Consider the following 18,701-nt stretch of genomic DNA (forward strand, 5'->3'; position numbering starts at 1 on the left):
TTCTGGTATAGCCCATGCCAAAAGCACATACCCCAAACCACACAGTTTAGGAAGTCCAGTAGACAAAAATCAGATCAATTTTTTTTCACTTAACTTTCCCTATTTCCCTGCAATAGGATAAACTAAATCCAGTTCTGAAAAACTCCCAGTCCAGAGAGATCAGTGACTGAAACCCCAGATCAGGACACTGACTTTCAAGACTGCCTTTGCCATAGATGTATTAATTTAACACATTGTAGAGTCCTATGAGATGTTGTTCTCAATATAAACTTATTTTCCCAATAATTCAGAGGAATACAGATTCAAGTAAATCTTCAAAGGCTTGCCTTAGGTTACCCTTACAAAACACAGCTTCTAAGAGTTGACAGAAGACATTACTGTGATTGAGAGTATAGAGTGCCAGCAACTATAAATGAACTTAAATAGTTCAACAGTTCTAGTATTGTATTTAAACTTACATGGATGTTTTTACATAACCTACAATGCTTACTATGAATATTAACAGCACATAAGCATCACAATGTATTAAGTGTTGTTTTCTAGACCACAAATTTATTGGTCCCAGGAATTTTAAAATAATAGGACTAACGCAGCAGCTATAATACATACAGAATTGTTTAAGAAATATGCTTAATGCTATCACTGCTTAGAACTGTGGAAGTATAACAAAATACAAGTAATATTTACAGCATAAGGCCCTTTGGTTTCTTAAGCAGCAAATGAAAGAAGAGTTTCTTCAGTGAAAGGCTTTGAAAAATTAAGCAGGTAGGCTTTCCATAAAAAAGGTAACTAGTTCTTTCCTTCTCAAAATAACCATTTATAGACTTCAAAATACTAGGTAAGAAAGCTCTTGAAATTCTTAGGAAAAAAAATTTAAAACCCAGCAGTAGTATCTGACAGAGCAGAGATTCCACCATGGGCAAGCTGAACATACACCTTCTGGAAGTAGAAGAAACTACTGTTTGGATTTCTGGAGACCTTTATTGAATTTAGAGTAATACAATAAAAAGGATCTGAAATACCTGTGTATTTATCATACACTCTAGAGCTTACAAATCCATATTTGAGAAATCACTTCATGTCAATCTATCCTTCATAAGGACTTGATTTAAACCAAAATTAAAATGAAATAGTTCATCCTAGTCAAGGCAATTTATGGCAGTCTGCTTTTTCACACAACCCTGTGCAAATTGTATAAGGCGATCCTTTTTCATCGTCTCAATTGAACCAAAAATTATTAATTAATTCAAGATATTTCTTGTGTAACTATATAAAGTGCATTTAGTTACACAGGTGGGGCAGTCAACATGAATTTTACATTTACATTCATTTTGTGAGGTTTTGTAACTACAATTTTTTTTTACATGAGTTAGAAGCAGTATTATATTAGCCAAAACAATGGAATATATAGTAAATGTGATGAAATCACCACATGTATTTTAAAATTCTGCCTAAGTGGTATGTTGCTTTTGCTATGGGGCTTGTAACAAGGATCTGGCATTATGTAAGAGGCTGTTAACCAGCATGACCTTTGAAGCAGTGTTCTTACTCTGTCCCAAACTTTAACCAAATTTTAGAGTAACTTCTTACACCTGATGAATCCTGTTATAGTTTACTACCACATTCATTCCATTAGCTAATGTGAGAGAAGAAAGTCAAAATATGCTCCCTTCTTAGTCTCACCCATAGCTATTGGTTAGAGTTTTCTCTGCATTGGCTATCCAAACTTTTGGGCCAGTGTAAGAATTTTCTTTTTGCAAACTGTCGTAGGACAAAATGACAGCTTGTGACAAATCCAGGCAACATGAGTAATTCTCCAGGTTTGCATCCAATAGTGTCATTATCCCCTAAGCATTTTTGCTGAATTTAAGAAATTTAAGGAGTTGACTGAGTTCACCTCTGAATAATTTCTATATACTTCTTCTTTTTCAGTTGAATATACGCATCCTGCCTTCAGCACTCTCATGCTGGTAAAGAGACAGGAAATCTTTAACATGTAAGATGACTTTGCACTTACACAATTCCAGTACCAGGTGAATGAAACATCAGCCTTTTTTCCTGTCCAAAAGTCTTTACTTTGCTGGGTTGAAAGTTTCCCCAAGTCATGTTTTTATTAACCAAAACAAGATATGAATCAGCTTACCCATGATCCAAATTTCATCAATCTTTGAAAGAAGAAACATTTTACCCAAAAAGATCTTTTAAGTCATTGCTAGCTGAGCTGCTGTTTGTCATTGTGTTTGCTGGTTGTGCGAAGTTCTGAGGAGAAAAGAAAGGATTACCCTGTATCCCAAAGCCTGGCTGTGCTATCATGTTCATCTGAGGTCCCAAGGCTGCACTGCTCGCATTCGGGGACCCTGGTGGTGGCACAAACTGATTAACCCACTGGCTTGATTTCTGTTGAGCCAACTGCTTCATGCTAACTTTGGGTTTTTGAGGACCAAAAAGATTATCTAAAGCAGACATGTCTGGGGGTCTGTTTTGTTGTGTCAGTGGAGAGATTGCAGATGCAGCATTCATAGGACTGTAATTTGGCATATTGGCAGGTGGTACAATGTTCATCTTGGTTGCTCCTGTTGCGCCTGGACCGCTGAAGAAATTCTGAGTAGCAAGACCTGCTCCCATAGTGAATCCAGCAGTCTGAAACCCCATATTTGTATTTAGTCCGTTTGTCATATTTCTCTTTGTGCTGTCGATGGGTGATGAAAATCCCATTCCAACACCCATAGAAGGAATGGAAGAGAAGCTGTTTGAAGATGCAACTTGAGCTTGGTTGATAGGACAGCTGGTCAAAGATGACATATTATCTATCAAGGTATCTGTCAAGTCTTTTGTCTGCAAAACACATAAAATGCAGTTAAATGTTTTTCCTGTACGGACACTCTGCCAACTGTATTTTCTCATTACCCCTGCAGACCTGGCATTAATTTTTCAGAAATTAGAATTCACTGCATGGAATTGGGCATGAAATGTAATAATACACAAGAGAAATTACATTATTTGTGTTCTTTGCTACTTGGCACTAATTGTTATGCAGCTTTAATTTGACATCTAAGACTACACACAAAGTACTACTGTGACTATTTGCTTAAATGCCCCATTCCTATCCCCAAATCCTTTATACATTTCCTTCATAAACTCTTCAGAGAAAAACCTTTCTTAGTATGTCCTTTTGTCTAGTACAATGACCTTCCGATAATAATGATACCCTTGGAAACTCTAGCAATTTAAGAAGTGGGAATATTGCTAATGATGCAAATGGAAGACGCATGAAAATTTAATTTAGCTTTTCTCAGCTGTGCTGTTGAACCACCAGAGAAAACAAAAGTGACTCACAGGAAGAAAAAAATGCTAAATGCGTACAGGTCTTGAAAAAACATGAGAGCTCCAATGGAAACAGTGTAGTTGTTTGTTCTATCTCACCTGCTTCACTGGAGGAGTTACTGTAGTTGCTTGGGGCTTAAGAGGCTGCTGGCTTTTCAGTTTCTGTGCCTGTTCTTGCTCTTTAGCTAGCTTTTGCTTCTCTTCCAGTGTAAGTGAGGCCTTTAAAATGGAAAACACTGGTAGTAAGTTGCACAAAATGGTTATTCTGGCATTCATTCTTTTATTTCATACTAGCACTGTTGTTTCAGTAATATGTGGTAAAAAATACAATTATTTACACAAAAGAGAAAGCCAATAAGCAAAATCTATTATAGCATTTACCATATTGATATAAAGTAATTAAGCAAATAAATATAATATTCAGAGCAGCATAATGAGAAATTTGGACAGATCTCAAATAAAAGACATATACATCAACAAAACCACTTCAGCTTTCTTTTCTTAATATTGGGCATAAGAAAGTGTTCTTCATAGTTTTTGTTTTCATATGGTTACTAACTTGATCTAGAAATGCAATTGACCATGGAGTTGAAAAGGGAATTTAATTTTTAACGTGCTCAAGAGTCTTTTGAGGATTTTAACTCCATTTTTGTTAATAATGAAGGATGAAATAATTAAATCATTCCCCCTTAGTGCAAGGATTAAAATAACTAGAATGATAAATTATAAAATATATAGATTCTGGGGAGCCATTTCCATAATTATTCATATGAAAAGAATTTTACAATACTTAAAGCTTATGTTTACTGTATTACTGCTTATATTTTATATTATGCTATGCCTTTCCTTTGCTTCTTGTATTTAACCACATATTGACTGGTTTCACTTAACTTTAGAAGGTACAGTAAAAGTTAGTCTCTGCTACTACTAAAAATTCTACATTTTAGCTTCATTTCTCTTTGTCATTTTATCACAAGGATTCCTATTTTACTTTTCTGATCAAAATCCAGTGGTTAAGTTTTAGTCTCATTTAAATCTATAATGATTTAATAATGAAGAAGAAAAATAATGACCAAAAATTTAAAGTCCTAATTGCTGCCTACTTCATACAAAGCTGTTTTCAAGGTAAGGCTTACATGGAAATTGAAGGATATGATTTGAATGATTTTTATGGATCTTCTCATGCAACTGTGTATGGTTGTGTGCCGTGAAAAGCAGTTTTTCTACTAAAACTTTAAATATGGTACATATTTACACACACTTCAACCTTATCAGCCTTGTATTAGACAGATGGGCAAAAAAGAATTGCAAAATAAAGTAAAGCACACCTTTCTCTGAATAGATGACATCTCATTCTCTTTACTATCAGATCCACTAGTTAGAAGGTCAGTTCCATTATTAAATACCTTGTCAATCTGTTCAAGATCAAAGAAAAAAAACTTCATTATTTGAAATACGGTCGTTTAAAACTATGTAAATATCAACTAAGTGATTTTAAATTTCTATGTGTAAGTTATACATTGTTGCTTACCTGATTGCCTGTACCACTAGATCGTGCCTCTTCAGACCCAGCCATTTGGTTGGCTATGTCCAAGGATCTACGCAGTGCAGAGTATATTACAACAAGACAACTTTGCAATCATGTCCACAACACTAATCTAACAATGCAGATCATTCTGCATTTAAACAATACCAAACAATTGCACTATAAGAGCAACCACTTCTATACAATGCCTTCAGGAGACTGGCAAATGTTCCTTGGAGAAATAGTAAACATTTCCTAATAATTTCCCATGGAATTCATTTTCCCCTTTGAGCAGGGAGACTCAGACTTCAGGTATACCAAATTATTTTGTCTCAGAAATCTCACCTCATATCAGGCTCCATAAAATAGCTCCAAATACCTTAAAATATCACATCTTTCTAAAAGGCTGGAATGGTTATGTTTCTCCGTTATGGCTTATTTCTCAGCAACTACAGGACACACAGAAGAACACCTTCTGACAACTGTGCTTATTTGAGGTAATTCTCAACTACTGAACTTAGAATTACCTGTTTTTTTTATGGCTATGGCTGGAGTTCTCTAACATTTGCCAAAAAACGACTACTTCTCCAACACAAACATCAACACTTACTTCTGTTGCTCTTGCATGACATGAAGTTGCTCAAGTTTTGTTTTATGCTCTGCTTCCAATCTATTGAGCATATCTCTTATAACACAAATAAAAGAGTTGAACTGGAAAAGAAATACATAAGAAGTTTGTATTTTGCAGTGATGGAATTCAGATAGGTGTAACTTAGCAGTAATACCTCATAAACCTATGATACATAATGTCAGCTAAGGTGCAGACTTTTAAATAATTTATACTGCACCTTCATTATCGTGCATTAGATAGAAAATCATAGGCAGAGTGCCTACTGAATCAGGGAAGAATACAGGCCACTAAAAAAAATTGAAATAAGGCAATGCAGAAAAAACCTCCACATGAGTATATTTCCAGATTCATTTTCAGACAAAGAAACCAACCTATTATTCCTTTTCCCAGTATTTCATAGCAACATAGCATTTTATTTCGATACCTATGTTAGCAGCTAACCATTTTTGCAGGGTATTTGGAAGGTGACAATATTAATTTTGAAATTTTACACCAGATCAGTTAAATACACTGAAAAATAACATGCTTCAAACACAGAAATATGGTAAAATTGGGAAGGGTTTTGGTATTGCTTCTTTTTACAATAGACAATTACAGACATGTAGTAATATATGTATTTTTTTATGAAGAGTTTAAATTTATTCTCTAATAATTGTCAAGGAAAAGCATGTGAAACAGTCATGTTCCTACCTGATTGAGATTAAGATTGTTCTCAATGCTAAGAGGAATCAGATGGGGCAATACTTTTCCTGCAAGCTGCTCTTTGGTAATTCCCAACTTCTTGTGAGTAAATGTACATTTGTAAATACCTAACACAAAACATCAAAATAGCAGAAATTGTTATGTTTAGTAAACAATGTGAACAAACTCTAAGTAGCACACACATACATATATACTGATCATCTGAACTACCACTGTGTTTGTGTTCAAGCTGGGACAAACAATCAAGAGAATCTTAAAGGCTAAGTACTGATCCAAACAGCAAGAGGCTTTGCTACAGCTCAGAACAAGAGGATGTCCAAGTCATACTTTGCAGTTATGAAACCTGGTATTAGTCAATGTATTGTTCTGGCCAATTATCTGAGAATATGCATCTTTGAATAGATCATGTGCAAGTGATTTGCCACAGACTGACATGGTGCCACTTGGGAAATCAAGATGCATCAACTAAGGATGCTTTCTCTCCTGGCACACTGACACATTACAAGTAGCTAGGATTAACTATCATCCTGCTTATTTTTTTTTCACAAACACTCTTAACTAGAAGGTTTGGGCTGTTACATATAGTGACTCAGAACTCATGCATAATCTTTATCTGTTTTAAAATCACTGAAAAAAATTCCTGACACACGTGAGAGACCCAGTGTTAAGCCCAAACGTTCTGTAGTGTTTCTGACAGAAAGAGTCCTCTGCTTAAATAGTCCAGCTCTGGTGGCAAACACTGAACATATTAGCATAAAAGACACAGAGACTTCCCTCACTTTCTCTGGTAGTAGAACAGAGCTGTCACCAAGACAAAGAAGATGAAGGATGGTATTATGATTCTGGAAGAAAGGAGAGCCTGAGTATATAAAACTGATTTCAGCCCATCATTTCCAAACTAGGATTCACTTACTCACTGTATCTGAGTAGAATTCAGAATTAACAGAATTAAAGCAAAAAATAGCGTCCCTTATTCTTAGATAGCAAATAAAAGCTGCAAGGATTAAGGCAGCTTTAAATCATTATAGAGAAGATGCCTTCTTGCTGCTTTTGAGCAAATGAAAATAATGCTGCCATCACATATTAGTACAGTGTTTAATGAGAGCTAATGGCAGTGCAGCTCAGCTGTTACAATTGGTCTACACCACTTTGGTGTGAAGAGGAGAAATAGTCACTGTCTTCCAGACTTGGCCAAGCAGTCACACCTCTTTCTTGGCAGTGGTTCTGGTCATCTGGACTCTTTAAGCACATTCAGTTTGCTAAAATCACACTCTGAGATAGGTAAGCACCAAGTGGCAGTAGGAAAGCTCAAGTGGAAGTGAGGTCTCCCCTTCCAGAAATACCAAGCCATTAGGTTTTATTAGTCATTTTGTGACACCTCACCCAGACTGTGTTCCATTCCTATGCACAGGCACAACTGTGTGCCTAAACATCCAACAAAATGCATCTAACAAAACCTGCAGTAAAGATCAGATGATCAGCAGATCATCATTTACAGCATCTGCTGTACAGGAGTGGTAGAAGAAGGCAACAGTAAAATCTCAAAAGCTCCAGCATCTGAAAGATGTCAGCTCTTCTGAAGAAAACAGCCTCTCTGACTCTGTGGAGAACCCAGTCCATATAAGTGTCACAGCCCAAGAACTGCAGTGAGTACTCAGAACTACATCAGGCCCCGAAAACAAAAAATATATGTACTAGTGCTCAAATGTCATACATAAGGCACCTGAACAGGGACATACTCAAGAACCAGCAAGTTTTTAATAGTCATTTTAGGGATGCACAATGTGAATGTGTTCAATGACAACACAGAAAGCTCTCGGATTTATAATATCAGAGCACAAAAGAGAAAGGTGGAAGCATTAGTTACCTAAAATTCCCATGAGCACCGCAGGTTCCTTTGATGGAATTTGTTGTAGAAAAGGTAAAATATCGTCAAGCACAAACCATTTATCCAAGTACTCCAAAATCTTGCCCAAGCACACTAAGGAGTTTACCCGGACCTGTGAAGTATGATAACAATTAAAGAAACTCTTTATTTTTGAAAAAAACTCAAAACAACTCTAAAAAGCCCACAAGAAAATCTTTGTACTGAAAAATCCAAGACAAGTTAAAAAATGCTTTTGTATCATGAAAAAAACCCACTTGTTTTTATGTTCACAAAAACTTGTTTTTTCTGCATGACAATGCAGAAACACTGTCAATGTGTATTACTGTGGAACCTACTTCAGTAATTTTTAAGCTATTATTAACATGGCAAGTTGTTAAAAACTTTAAAAATTGTTAGAGAAAAGAAATGAAGCTTTTTCACTTTTAAGAAGTTTTTTTTAAAAAATTTCAGTAAGAAATCAGAACACATTGATGGGCTGTTCTTTAAAGACACAGCATGGAAAACCCAAAGTAATCAAAGGTTACAACATTTTCTAAACACTAGAGAATGTTACTATGATACTCACAGCAAGAGAAGAAGTTTGCAAACATGCATTTTTAATTCTTGGAATTAATGAGTTTTTCATTGATGGGTAATCTATTAAATTGGCAAAGGTGGGAATTATGTTTAGGCAAAGCTCCTAAAAAAAAAATATCCACATAAGTTTAAAAAGAAACATGTGTATTTATTATAAAATTAGTACTAATATAACTCAATATCAGTTAGTTTGAAATGTCTTAAGCTTTCCTCCTAAGGAAATATTTAAGGAAATATGTTCAGCTAAAATGTCCTTAATCAGACTAACTTAAAAATAACTATAATAATAAAGCATCATGGTATGTATACATAACCTTCAAAAATGGATTTTAGAAAAAAGAGCATTCATAAATTCATAATATTTAAACAGCAAGAATATATTGTATTTTCACAAGGCACACCTTTATATAAAACGCAGCTTTTACTACATCAAACTATCAATCTCCTACATAAATCAAGAACATTTCAAGGAGTACCATCAATAATACTGCAATACAATAATAGACTGAATGATAAAATATCATGTCAAGATTAACCATACTTTAGCAACAGAGAAAAAATAAACACACAATTTCAGCCCAGTTTAAAAAATAAGAGACAGTAATACTAAGCCTATGCTGCAAATAAACACCTGCAAGTAACCAAAGTATTGATGCAGAAAGAAACTCATGTCAGGTACTTAGAAACAAAAACCTTTGTCCTTAATATTACAAAGGCTTTTCAAAGGCAGAAGTCACATCTGATTATCCCAAAATGCCTTTGAGTAACGTTTTGTTTCTTTATCTCCCACTCCTGAACATTTTTGGGTAACTGGAAGTTAATTGCAGTTGAATGATTAAAAAAAAACAACCCAGAAGAACCTCAGAAAGGTAGAGAAAGCATAAGGAGAAAAATAAAATATGGATACGTAAAAACATCAACAGAATGTATATTAATATGATTTTACAGCACGTCAGGTCTCCTGAGGTAACTGTCAGCACAGATGTTCTCACCAGTAGGAGCTCAGAATAAGCACCTCTCACTGACTGGTACCAGCATGCCTGCCTGCATGGTTTTTGCTGCATAGGCAGGGAAATATAAATGCATATCCTACTTTCTGCCATGGTGCCTAGTAAGAATTTAAGATAAGAGCATAAGAACAATAATCAAGTGGTTACCCTCCTGGAAAACAAGGGAACTAAATTTTATTTTACCAGAAACAAATGTTCTTTAATAAAGCAGTCATGTCTTTCAACATTCAGGCATATTATATACAGTTTTATCCTTTTTTTTAAGTAAACAAACAAGGGTACAAAACGTTGTCATGTCAGCTTGAGGAAGAGGAAAAAGAAAGTTTTAAAATAAAAGTTTTAAATAAAGGCTGCAACTCCTATACCTGTATTTGAATTGAAGGTGCTTCCAAGGCTCTATAAACCATCGGTAGAACGCTGTTCTTTATTTCATCTGGTGGAGTTTTGGTCAGAAGCAAGTCCATTTTTTGCAGGAAGATTAACAATATCTATTCAAAGAAAGACAATTCAGAAGCCAAAAGTTTTAACTGCAAAGGATACAGTTACAATTTAAAGTGTGTTGTATCATATCAAAAAAACTTCAGAAGTTTTCTTAAAACTCAGTAAATGTGATCACTTACCATGTTGCTTGCCTGAAGGCATGGAAGACAAAAAACACTTTGACATGTTATTGCATTTTAAAAACAGCAAATACAAATCAAACAAAATATGCATGCTCTAGACTGATTAGTCTGAAATAACAAATCATAATGACTCAGTAAGGAGTTCTTGTTTCTACTTACAAGAACTTGTAAATAGTTCTTGTTTCTCTTTATGGTTTTTTGTTAAAATATACCCACAGAAAATCTTTATACACACATAATTGTTGCAAAAGCTAAACTTCCAAAAAAACTAAAACTCAAATTCTGCCCTCAAAGCACTTGATCAAAACTCCAAATATACAAGTTGTATTCCATGTGTCTAAAATCAAAATAAGGACATAATAAAAATAATATTATGGCTACTAGACGGACAAAAAATGCATTTATTCTATTTAACATGGAAATTGTGCATCATAAAATAAAAAATCTCAAACAAAATATTCACATCGCATTAACTTCAAAAATAACACCAGCACACAGGCATAGTGGGATCCATCTTGCTTAAGATTAGCCATCTACAAGTTAAACATTACTCTAAATCATTCATCCAGCTCAGTCTCAAATACAGAGCACTATGTAACTCAAAAGATTCATATCACAGCTCAGACAGGTGCTAGAGGGGACAGCGAGTATCCATTGATACCAGAAGTCCTTTCAGAAAATAGTTTAAACCAGATGGATAAATTATGTTTAAAAGCATCACATTTATAACAAAAAGCCAAGTATTTTTTAGGAAGACTTAAATTTTTGTCTAAAAATACATGGCAATCAGTGCTTCTGTGTCAAATAAACAGAAGCATTGATGTGTAGAAACAAATGTACCAAGACCCCATTTCAAATTTTCCCCTTTTATTTATTCCCCCCTTCTCTTAACACAGAAGAAAAATACATTTTTATAGTGCAGCTAATGTGTGTTTTCTTATTGGGTATTTATAATTTCCCATTTGCACACACACACAAAATCATTCTTTCATTCATGCATTCCATGAACATTGATTCTGATGCAATATCCCCATATTTGGGACAATCAGGGTGAAATGGATGAGATCAGTTTTAAAGCTAGATTTTATAGTTTTCTTCAATATACAATCTTTGTCCTAAACTTGAGTTGGTAAGACCTACACGTGCTCTTAACACCTGTCCTTCTCCAGCAACCTTAATCATGTAATTTTGTGGAATTACAGCTTCTGTGTTTAAACTTCTAGGATCCTAGCTGATACTTCTTATCTACTTAGGTAAAAATTAAGAAGGTACAGTCACAGATTCACTCACACCATTTAATAAGCAATTAACAGTAGTTGCACTCTAAGTAATAATGTTTCATTCATTCATGTAGAGCCCAGTACTTGTCAGGGAACATTTCTGTGTAGTGAATTATAAAATGAATTTACAGCACATCCTATGCTAACTGTCTATGGAATCCTTTAGATACAAATTAAGGGTTTGTCTGGGAAGCTATGTCAGAGTAAGCTACAATGTTAACATACAGCACATGTTACTCCACACCAAGCCCAAGAATAAGTTTATCTAAATATTCTTTTTTCCTATCATGTATTCCCTCACAAAAAGATATTGTGAACACTAGCTAACATTTTCTTCATATTGAATTAAAGAAGCTTTCCTATGATACATTTATTTCCTAATTTGAATGTCCTACTAAAGTCAAGCAAGAGGCCCCTCCTACAAATCTGTAACATTTTGAAAGAGCATTTGAAATAAATACTGGCATCTTCCCTGAATGGCCCTCTCCAGGAGTTACAAGCACATAGAAACTAGGCATTTCTGCCTTGTACAAAGATAGTCAGACCTTGAAATCTATCCTCTGGCACTCTGAAGCTTTGTATTCTTATCCAGAATTTCTGATATATTAACTTAGAAAACCTGACCTAGATTATTTATACTCTGCCATACTAAAAAGAGTATAAAAACAGTAGTTGAGTAAGCCAAGTAGTTTGCATTAAAAATACCAGCGTAAAAATTGAATAGATAGTCACAGAAAAACTTTGCAAAGCTCCTTCTCTATGAGCTGACTCCAAGTCTGTATTTTGCTTCTTTCATCTCTCAAGATATAAACCAGCTTTTGTATCCACAATGCTCCAGATATAACTTTGCTACAAACTTTTTGCAGCAAGGATTGTGTCACAAATCTAACGTTAAAGGCAGCAGAACACAGAGTTATCTTTTAGGATGACACAGCACAAATACGTTCACTGGCTTTTGGCTGGTTAAACATTGACTTTTTTCAAGACAAAAAAGCTAACATAAAGCTTCAGTGTACCAAGTATAAACAGCATTAAGTAGTTCAATTTTCCTGAGGTATTCTCAGTTAGACAGCTGTCCCCTTCCCCACCTCCACAGTATAATGACAGTTCTCTGGTCCAGTTTTCTGAAACCCAGAAATAAAAGGTCTGCTATGTTTACCTTGCCCTTTAAGTGCAGAGAAATAATGGCACAGAGGAGTGAGCTAGAAGGAATGCATACCTGTCTCTCACCTGTGGAGGCACAATGCCCCACTTTGTGATAGATTTCTCAGGAATCATCACGGTGATGACAAAAGGATGCAAACTTTTTCTCCTTTACAGTAATGATTATGTCTTACTACTTTTATACATTTAAGCAGCAGGGAAAACAGCATATTTTACTTAAACATTACATTTGTCAAATAAAAATCAAACAAATTTTTGACCAGTCCTCAAATAAATACTACTCTTAGTAAGAATAATTAGCACTTCTTAGGGAGTGTCAAAGCTACAATTTTTCCACCCCATGATCCCAATGCCAGCAAACTGGATACAAGGAAAAACCAACCCGAAAAAACCAACCCAAAAAACCCCAGGTTCATCTACACAGCATATATGCAAACATTGTACTGTCAAACACTGATCAGATTGCAAGAGAATTGTTAAAATGCTTATAAATATATCTTCTGCAATAAACCAGAAAGTGGTAAATTAAACATTTTTTGCAAATCTCATTTCAGCTATAAATGCAATATACCCTCAGAACCTCTAAACAAGCAGAGGGAGAGAGAGCTTTGAGAATTCCCTGGTAAAATCTATTTTAAATGAATGAAGACTGACTGCCTGGACAACTACAGAGGAGATTGGGTAATGTGTGTGAAGCTGGAAAAAGAAATAGAACAATCAGTCAATTTTTCAAGGAAAACAAAACCGAAGAGACAAATTGTAATATGAATAATAGTAACATACCTGGATTGGTTCTTGCTGCTTAAAAACAGGACCAAGATCAGGTAGAATGAGCTTTATATATTCTTCTTTGGTGCACTCCTCAGCAATTAAGAGAACATTAGGCAAGACAAAGGGTACCATATCAGGATTCACAAATTCAGAAGTCAAGCAAGGCAAAATTCGCTGAATTATAACACGCTAAAAAAAAAAACCAAAAACAAGCATGAATCATGTACTGCACTGCAGTATTGTGCCAGTTCAGCAACTTTTGTAGGTAATTTTCAGTTTTTATCTCTTATTTGCACAGTACACTGTAGTTAATTTACACTGTGCTACTCTGCTTAATTTTCTGATTGCACTCAAAACATACATGAAGACTTGAACAACTGTGAAGATCAACAAAAAGCAGTACTGTACAGAACTGTACAGAAAATAGGACTTTGAGCCACACATGAGTTTTATAAAAAACATAAGCTATATGCCTTCTTTAAAAAGACCCTAACAAGACCTTTAAAAATACCCTATAATCCCTCCAAATTAGTAAATTTTTTTTCAGTACTCCGTCATTCACTGAACAAACACATAATCCTACTATACCTCCCTGTAAAACTCCAGATACATTTCCTAAATAGGATTCTGGTGATGAAACAGATATGTAAACCGTGGATGTCCACTGCAACATTAGACATCCTAAAATGCTTCTGAAGTCAATAAACAGAAATATATGGTTCATGGGCACAGTCACTTTGCCCATAAAATATACTTTCAAGACAGAAGAAAAATAAAAAGAATGCCCTAAGATGATTTGGTCAATCAGTGGCTGTTGAAATACATGCCACTTATTTCCAGATTCAAAGCAGTAACCATTTCTGATCAAAGGAAAAAAATCCTAAATTAAAAAGAATAGAGTATTAAATATGGAGTCTAAATGTTGCACTGTGTAGTGCAAAACAGAATTAAAAACAAAGAAATACAATACAGTGGTTGAGAAGCTCAGTTATTCTATTATGTACTAAACTAATACTACTTTTCTATCATATGTATTACAGCTTATATAAATGAAGGTATACCACTAAAGGAAAGGAAGCCAGTCTAGACATAGTGCTTAAAACTACAGAGGAGAAATATGTAATGACAGGCATTTGCCTCTGAGATTTCTGAGCACTGCCTGCACAAGAAAGCATTTAGTCTACTGAGGGAAGGAAGTTTTGCATCATTCAACATTAAAATGCTATGAAAAAACTTCAAGCAATCTTATAGGAAGAAAAGGTGGCAAAATGGCTTCAAAGAGCTGTGGTGGCACCTGGAAACACAGGGAAAGCCTTGTAAGTGGAGAGAAGACAACTCCCTTTCAAACTGGGGTTTACTACAACAGGAATGCAAACACTGGTTCCTTATTTGGCTTATTTGCCATTTTCCATTTAAAGTATTATTGTTTGCTGAGGAATACTTCCAGAGTAAGTATGTTCTAATCTCCCTTTATTTCCTTCTACTCTGACAGTCTCATGGCAGTCTATCATGGTACAATGCAACAGAAAGTCCAGCATTCCAAGAGTCAAAATGCTAACAGATGTTCATATATTTTCAAATTTGCAATTTCAAGACATCATTCAGACATACCTTAGGTAGTTTTGGCAGAACTTTTGGTAGTCCTTTAAAAAACTGTGATTTCTGCAGGTTATCCCTTTGAAATAATGAATCAAAATACTGAAGCGTCATTGCTCCTACATCATCAAAGAATGGTATCTAAAAATAAGATTAAAAGGTTGTGATCTGGAGGGGGACAACACTGACACTGCTACAATAATTCCCAAATATAATCATCTATCTATACTTTCAATGCACAACAATAAACCTCTACAATGATATGTCTGCAACTAATAATTAGAAAATTAAATTTTTACATATCATGTAGTATAATATTCAGATACAGGCTGATTATTAAGACAGAATTTTCCTAGCATTTTTCAAAAACTCATGCATGTTATGTGTATGTAAGCTAAAGCATTATTTCATATACAGTAAGCAGCTTACAAAAAAATGTAATGAAAAAAAAAACTTTTAATAAATATTCTTCTAGGAATAATTGTGCTATATTATATTAAACAAAGGATCACCTACTAGGTCATCCACATCTGGCTCCTACCCCTGGAAACTCCAGAAAACCCTGGAAGCTCTGATATCTCTACCCCATGATTCAGTGTGCAGTGTGCAAATATGATAAAAGAGACTCAACATCTTTATAAAACCATACTGCTTAATACAGCCACTTACAGATTTGTTTGTTGTAGTCCTTCAGAAAATACAGTTGATACCTGAGAAATATCTGCCAGTTCCCTCACTTCCATCTTTCAGCATATAGGTGGACAAAACCATCATTTGCTCCACCTCCCTACTTCACTATTTCTTTCAACAGTTAAAACACTGATTTCTATCTCTCTATATCATCTTTTTACATCACAGCAAAAGAATAACATCATTTAGCAAAACAAATCCATAAGCAGGAATCTGAAAGGCTCTAAGATTGGAGAAAATGGGGCATAAGACAAGGGAAGAACAATGCTTTAAGTTCTACTTTCAGAAAGGAAAATGGAGCAACAGTTTTGCCAAATTAAAACCATTATATTCTACTTGCAATTAAATTTGCTTTGTTAGGAAAAATAATTTTCTAATATACTTTATTGTCTGCATATTTAAGAGTACATCAAAAATCATAGGCCAAAAGCTAATCCTTACATTTATTGCCCTTTCATCATAGTCTCACTTTCAAATCCTTCCAATCTAATTTAGAAGACTGACTTGTATCAAATCATTGCACAGAAAAGCTTCCAACTGTATGGAAAGGAATAAAATAGTGTTGCATTGAATAATTTTTGAATAATTGAATATTTTTTCTAAATTCTGTCTCAGCACCCACTTTTTTCCATATAAATAAATTTCAGCATAAGGGTAACTTTTGGCATCAACTAACATTACATCTAAATGGTTAAAAAATATTTAACATTTCAACCAAAATGATTAACAGAAAACACTTTAAAATAGCTCTGCAAATAAAACTCCAGTTTCTCTCTTTCCAATGGCTACTGTATTTTCCATGGACTGACCTTAGTCATTTGATCTGCATCTGGTCTGACTGCCGGAGCTACGTTTAGGAGTAGCTTTACATGCTCACGCACCTCCTCGGGTATGTTCTGAAGAGTACTGGAGCTTAAACGGCTCAGCTGTGGAAGTAATTCAAGCATGAAGTCAGAAACCCCTGCATGTAACTATTTCCAGCATAAAACAGGCCTACACTTTGTTCTTTTGATGGTTTCTCTATCCACACATTCCATATCCCTCCCTTCTCGCTCACAACTCTCTCTGTTTCCCATGAGCCTACCTGGTTTAGGTCCCACCCTGATTTTTGCAACTTCCCATTGTAGTTCAGGTTATCAGAGAACACAAACATGATATATTAAACAGTCAAATGTCATTATCTAGGGTGTTGTCTACACATATTAAAACACAGTACATACTGTGTGGCAATAGGCACTCACAGAAGTTACAACAAAGGAAACCTGAGTATGAACAGACATTATGTCAGCTGATCCAATTAACTGAGACACTGTCTTCTGTTAACGTTCACAGTCCACAAAGAATGTGGATAGCTTAGTGGATACCAAATGCCATGTCAAGTGATCAAATCACCCTAAACCCAGCCCTCCTTCAATGGTCCTACATAGGTAATCCACTGCCAGATGTTTCATACTGCTACTAACAGGAAAGCATTATTTCACAAGACCAGCATTCAACACATTTACAGAGAAATTAGGTGAGAAATGCTATTTTTAGTTTATAAAGTTGGTACATGTAACCTCCTCTAAACATATTTTTGTTTCTCATATTTTACTATAATTATTTTTCTTCTTATAAAAACAATATGCAGGGTAAGATACCATTGTCAGATGGTTTATGTTTGAGCGCAGATAGTGTTCTCCATATTTAAATATATTTTACAGTAATAACTTTTCAAATATGAAAACCAACAAACAGTAGTCATATAAAGAACAAATACCTGGTCCAGCTGTCTACTAAAGCTTTTATAAATATCTTGCTTGTTGACCTCAAAAATTGGTTTCCCTTTATTGAACACTGCATACATAACAGCTCCCAGAGAGTACATATCACTGGCTGTCTCACAGCTCACAGAGAGAATATATTCTGGTGCCAGATACTCAGGATTTGGAAGACACAAGGATGGCAAGTTTGGATCCCATTCCTTACAAGGGAACTTCGGCTACAAGAGAAATATGAGAAGTAAAATGAAGTACATTTATCAAGGATTTTTAAAAATCATTTTCAAAAAGAAACTCAAGCAGCAAAAAATAATTAGGCCGCTCAAATTCCATTATGAATCAAACAGGAAGAGAGTAAGACAAAACTGTTAGGAATCTCTGTCTGTAACTTAGAGTGATTAGCTGATGCAGCTTTATCCGAGTATTAGAGCTGGGAAGTGTAATGTAAAATCAAAGCACTGCTGTAATGGGGAAACATGAGCTATGATGGAATTCATTTTAAGAGGTAGCAACCAGGCACTGAGTAGTTGTAACACACCGAGTTAGGTAGGCTTGCATGTCATCCAACATGAAGGGGAGCAGAAGTGGCACAGGCTCCAGCCTCTGTTTGAAACCATTACTAGTCTACTGTGACCACACTGAGCCCACTCAGGCTCTTTTTCTGAAACGATCAAATGCAGCACTTCAATCCAGACCTGTGCCATATGTTCTAACTTTTGACCAACAAAATACAGAGGTGAATACCAAATAAACCATTCTATTCTAAAATGCAAGATCATGAAACTGGTTTCAGGCAAAGACCTGAATTTGAAATTGAATGATGATAAATACAAAGATTATTACCTCCTGTTCAGATGGATTTGTTGATTGGATACAAAAATCAAATCCCATAATTTTCCATGCTCCACTCTTATTCAAAATTATATTTTCAGGAGTAATATTTCCATGGACCATTTTGACACTGCTATGCAAAAACGACAAACCTTCAGAAACCTGTCCATGAAAGATCATTATTTCAGGTTAAATATTTCCCCAAACATCCTATAAGACATTTACAAAAATTCTGTTCTTATGATCACAGTTAAATTCCTAAGTAAACTAAGAAACAATTTTTCATCACTATTTTAGCCTATGCCTTAAAAATTATGCATGAAGGAAATT

General features: G+C 34.9%; 1 protein-coding gene across 3 annotated transcripts in view; it reads right to left on the reverse strand.

The window, feature by feature from the left end:
- Positions 1 to 961: 961 nt before the first annotated feature.
- The window catches only part of SCYL2 (SCY1 like pseudokinase 2), a 31,480-nt gene continuing 13,740 nt past the window's right edge, over positions 962 to 18,701 (reverse strand). For all 3 annotated transcript variants that reach the window (XM_086885831.1, XM_086885833.1, XM_086885832.1), the window contains exons 5-18: positions 18,384 to 18,533; positions 17,540 to 17,761; positions 16,590 to 16,706; positions 15,106 to 15,231; positions 13,507 to 13,683; positions 10,022 to 10,144; positions 8,636 to 8,749; positions 8,050 to 8,182; positions 6,171 to 6,289; positions 5,460 to 5,560; positions 4,856 to 4,922; positions 4,653 to 4,739; positions 3,424 to 3,543; positions 962 to 2,835 (exon numbers count right to left, since the gene is read on the reverse strand). In XM_086885831.1, coding sequence (XP_086741957.1) covers positions 2,185 to 2,835; positions 3,424 to 3,543; positions 4,653 to 4,739; positions 4,856 to 4,922; positions 5,460 to 5,560; positions 6,171 to 6,289; positions 8,050 to 8,182; positions 8,636 to 8,749; positions 10,022 to 10,144; positions 13,507 to 13,683; positions 15,106 to 15,231; positions 16,590 to 16,706; positions 17,540 to 17,761; positions 18,384 to 18,533 — 2,307 coding nt within the window. In that variant the 3' untranslated portion in view covers positions 962 to 2,184. The remainder of the gene's footprint in view (positions 2,836 to 3,423; positions 3,544 to 4,652; positions 4,740 to 4,855; positions 4,923 to 5,459; positions 5,561 to 6,170; positions 6,290 to 8,049; positions 8,183 to 8,635; positions 8,750 to 10,021; positions 10,145 to 13,506; positions 13,684 to 15,105; positions 15,232 to 16,589; positions 16,707 to 17,539; positions 17,762 to 18,383; positions 18,534 to 18,701) is intronic.

This window comes from Cyanistes caeruleus, chromosome 4, assembly GCF_971803275.1.
Source record: "Cyanistes caeruleus chromosome 4, bCyaCae1.hap1.1, whole genome shotgun sequence".
NCBI classification, from domain to species: domain Eukaryota; kingdom Metazoa; phylum Chordata; class Aves; order Passeriformes; family Paridae; genus Cyanistes; species Cyanistes caeruleus.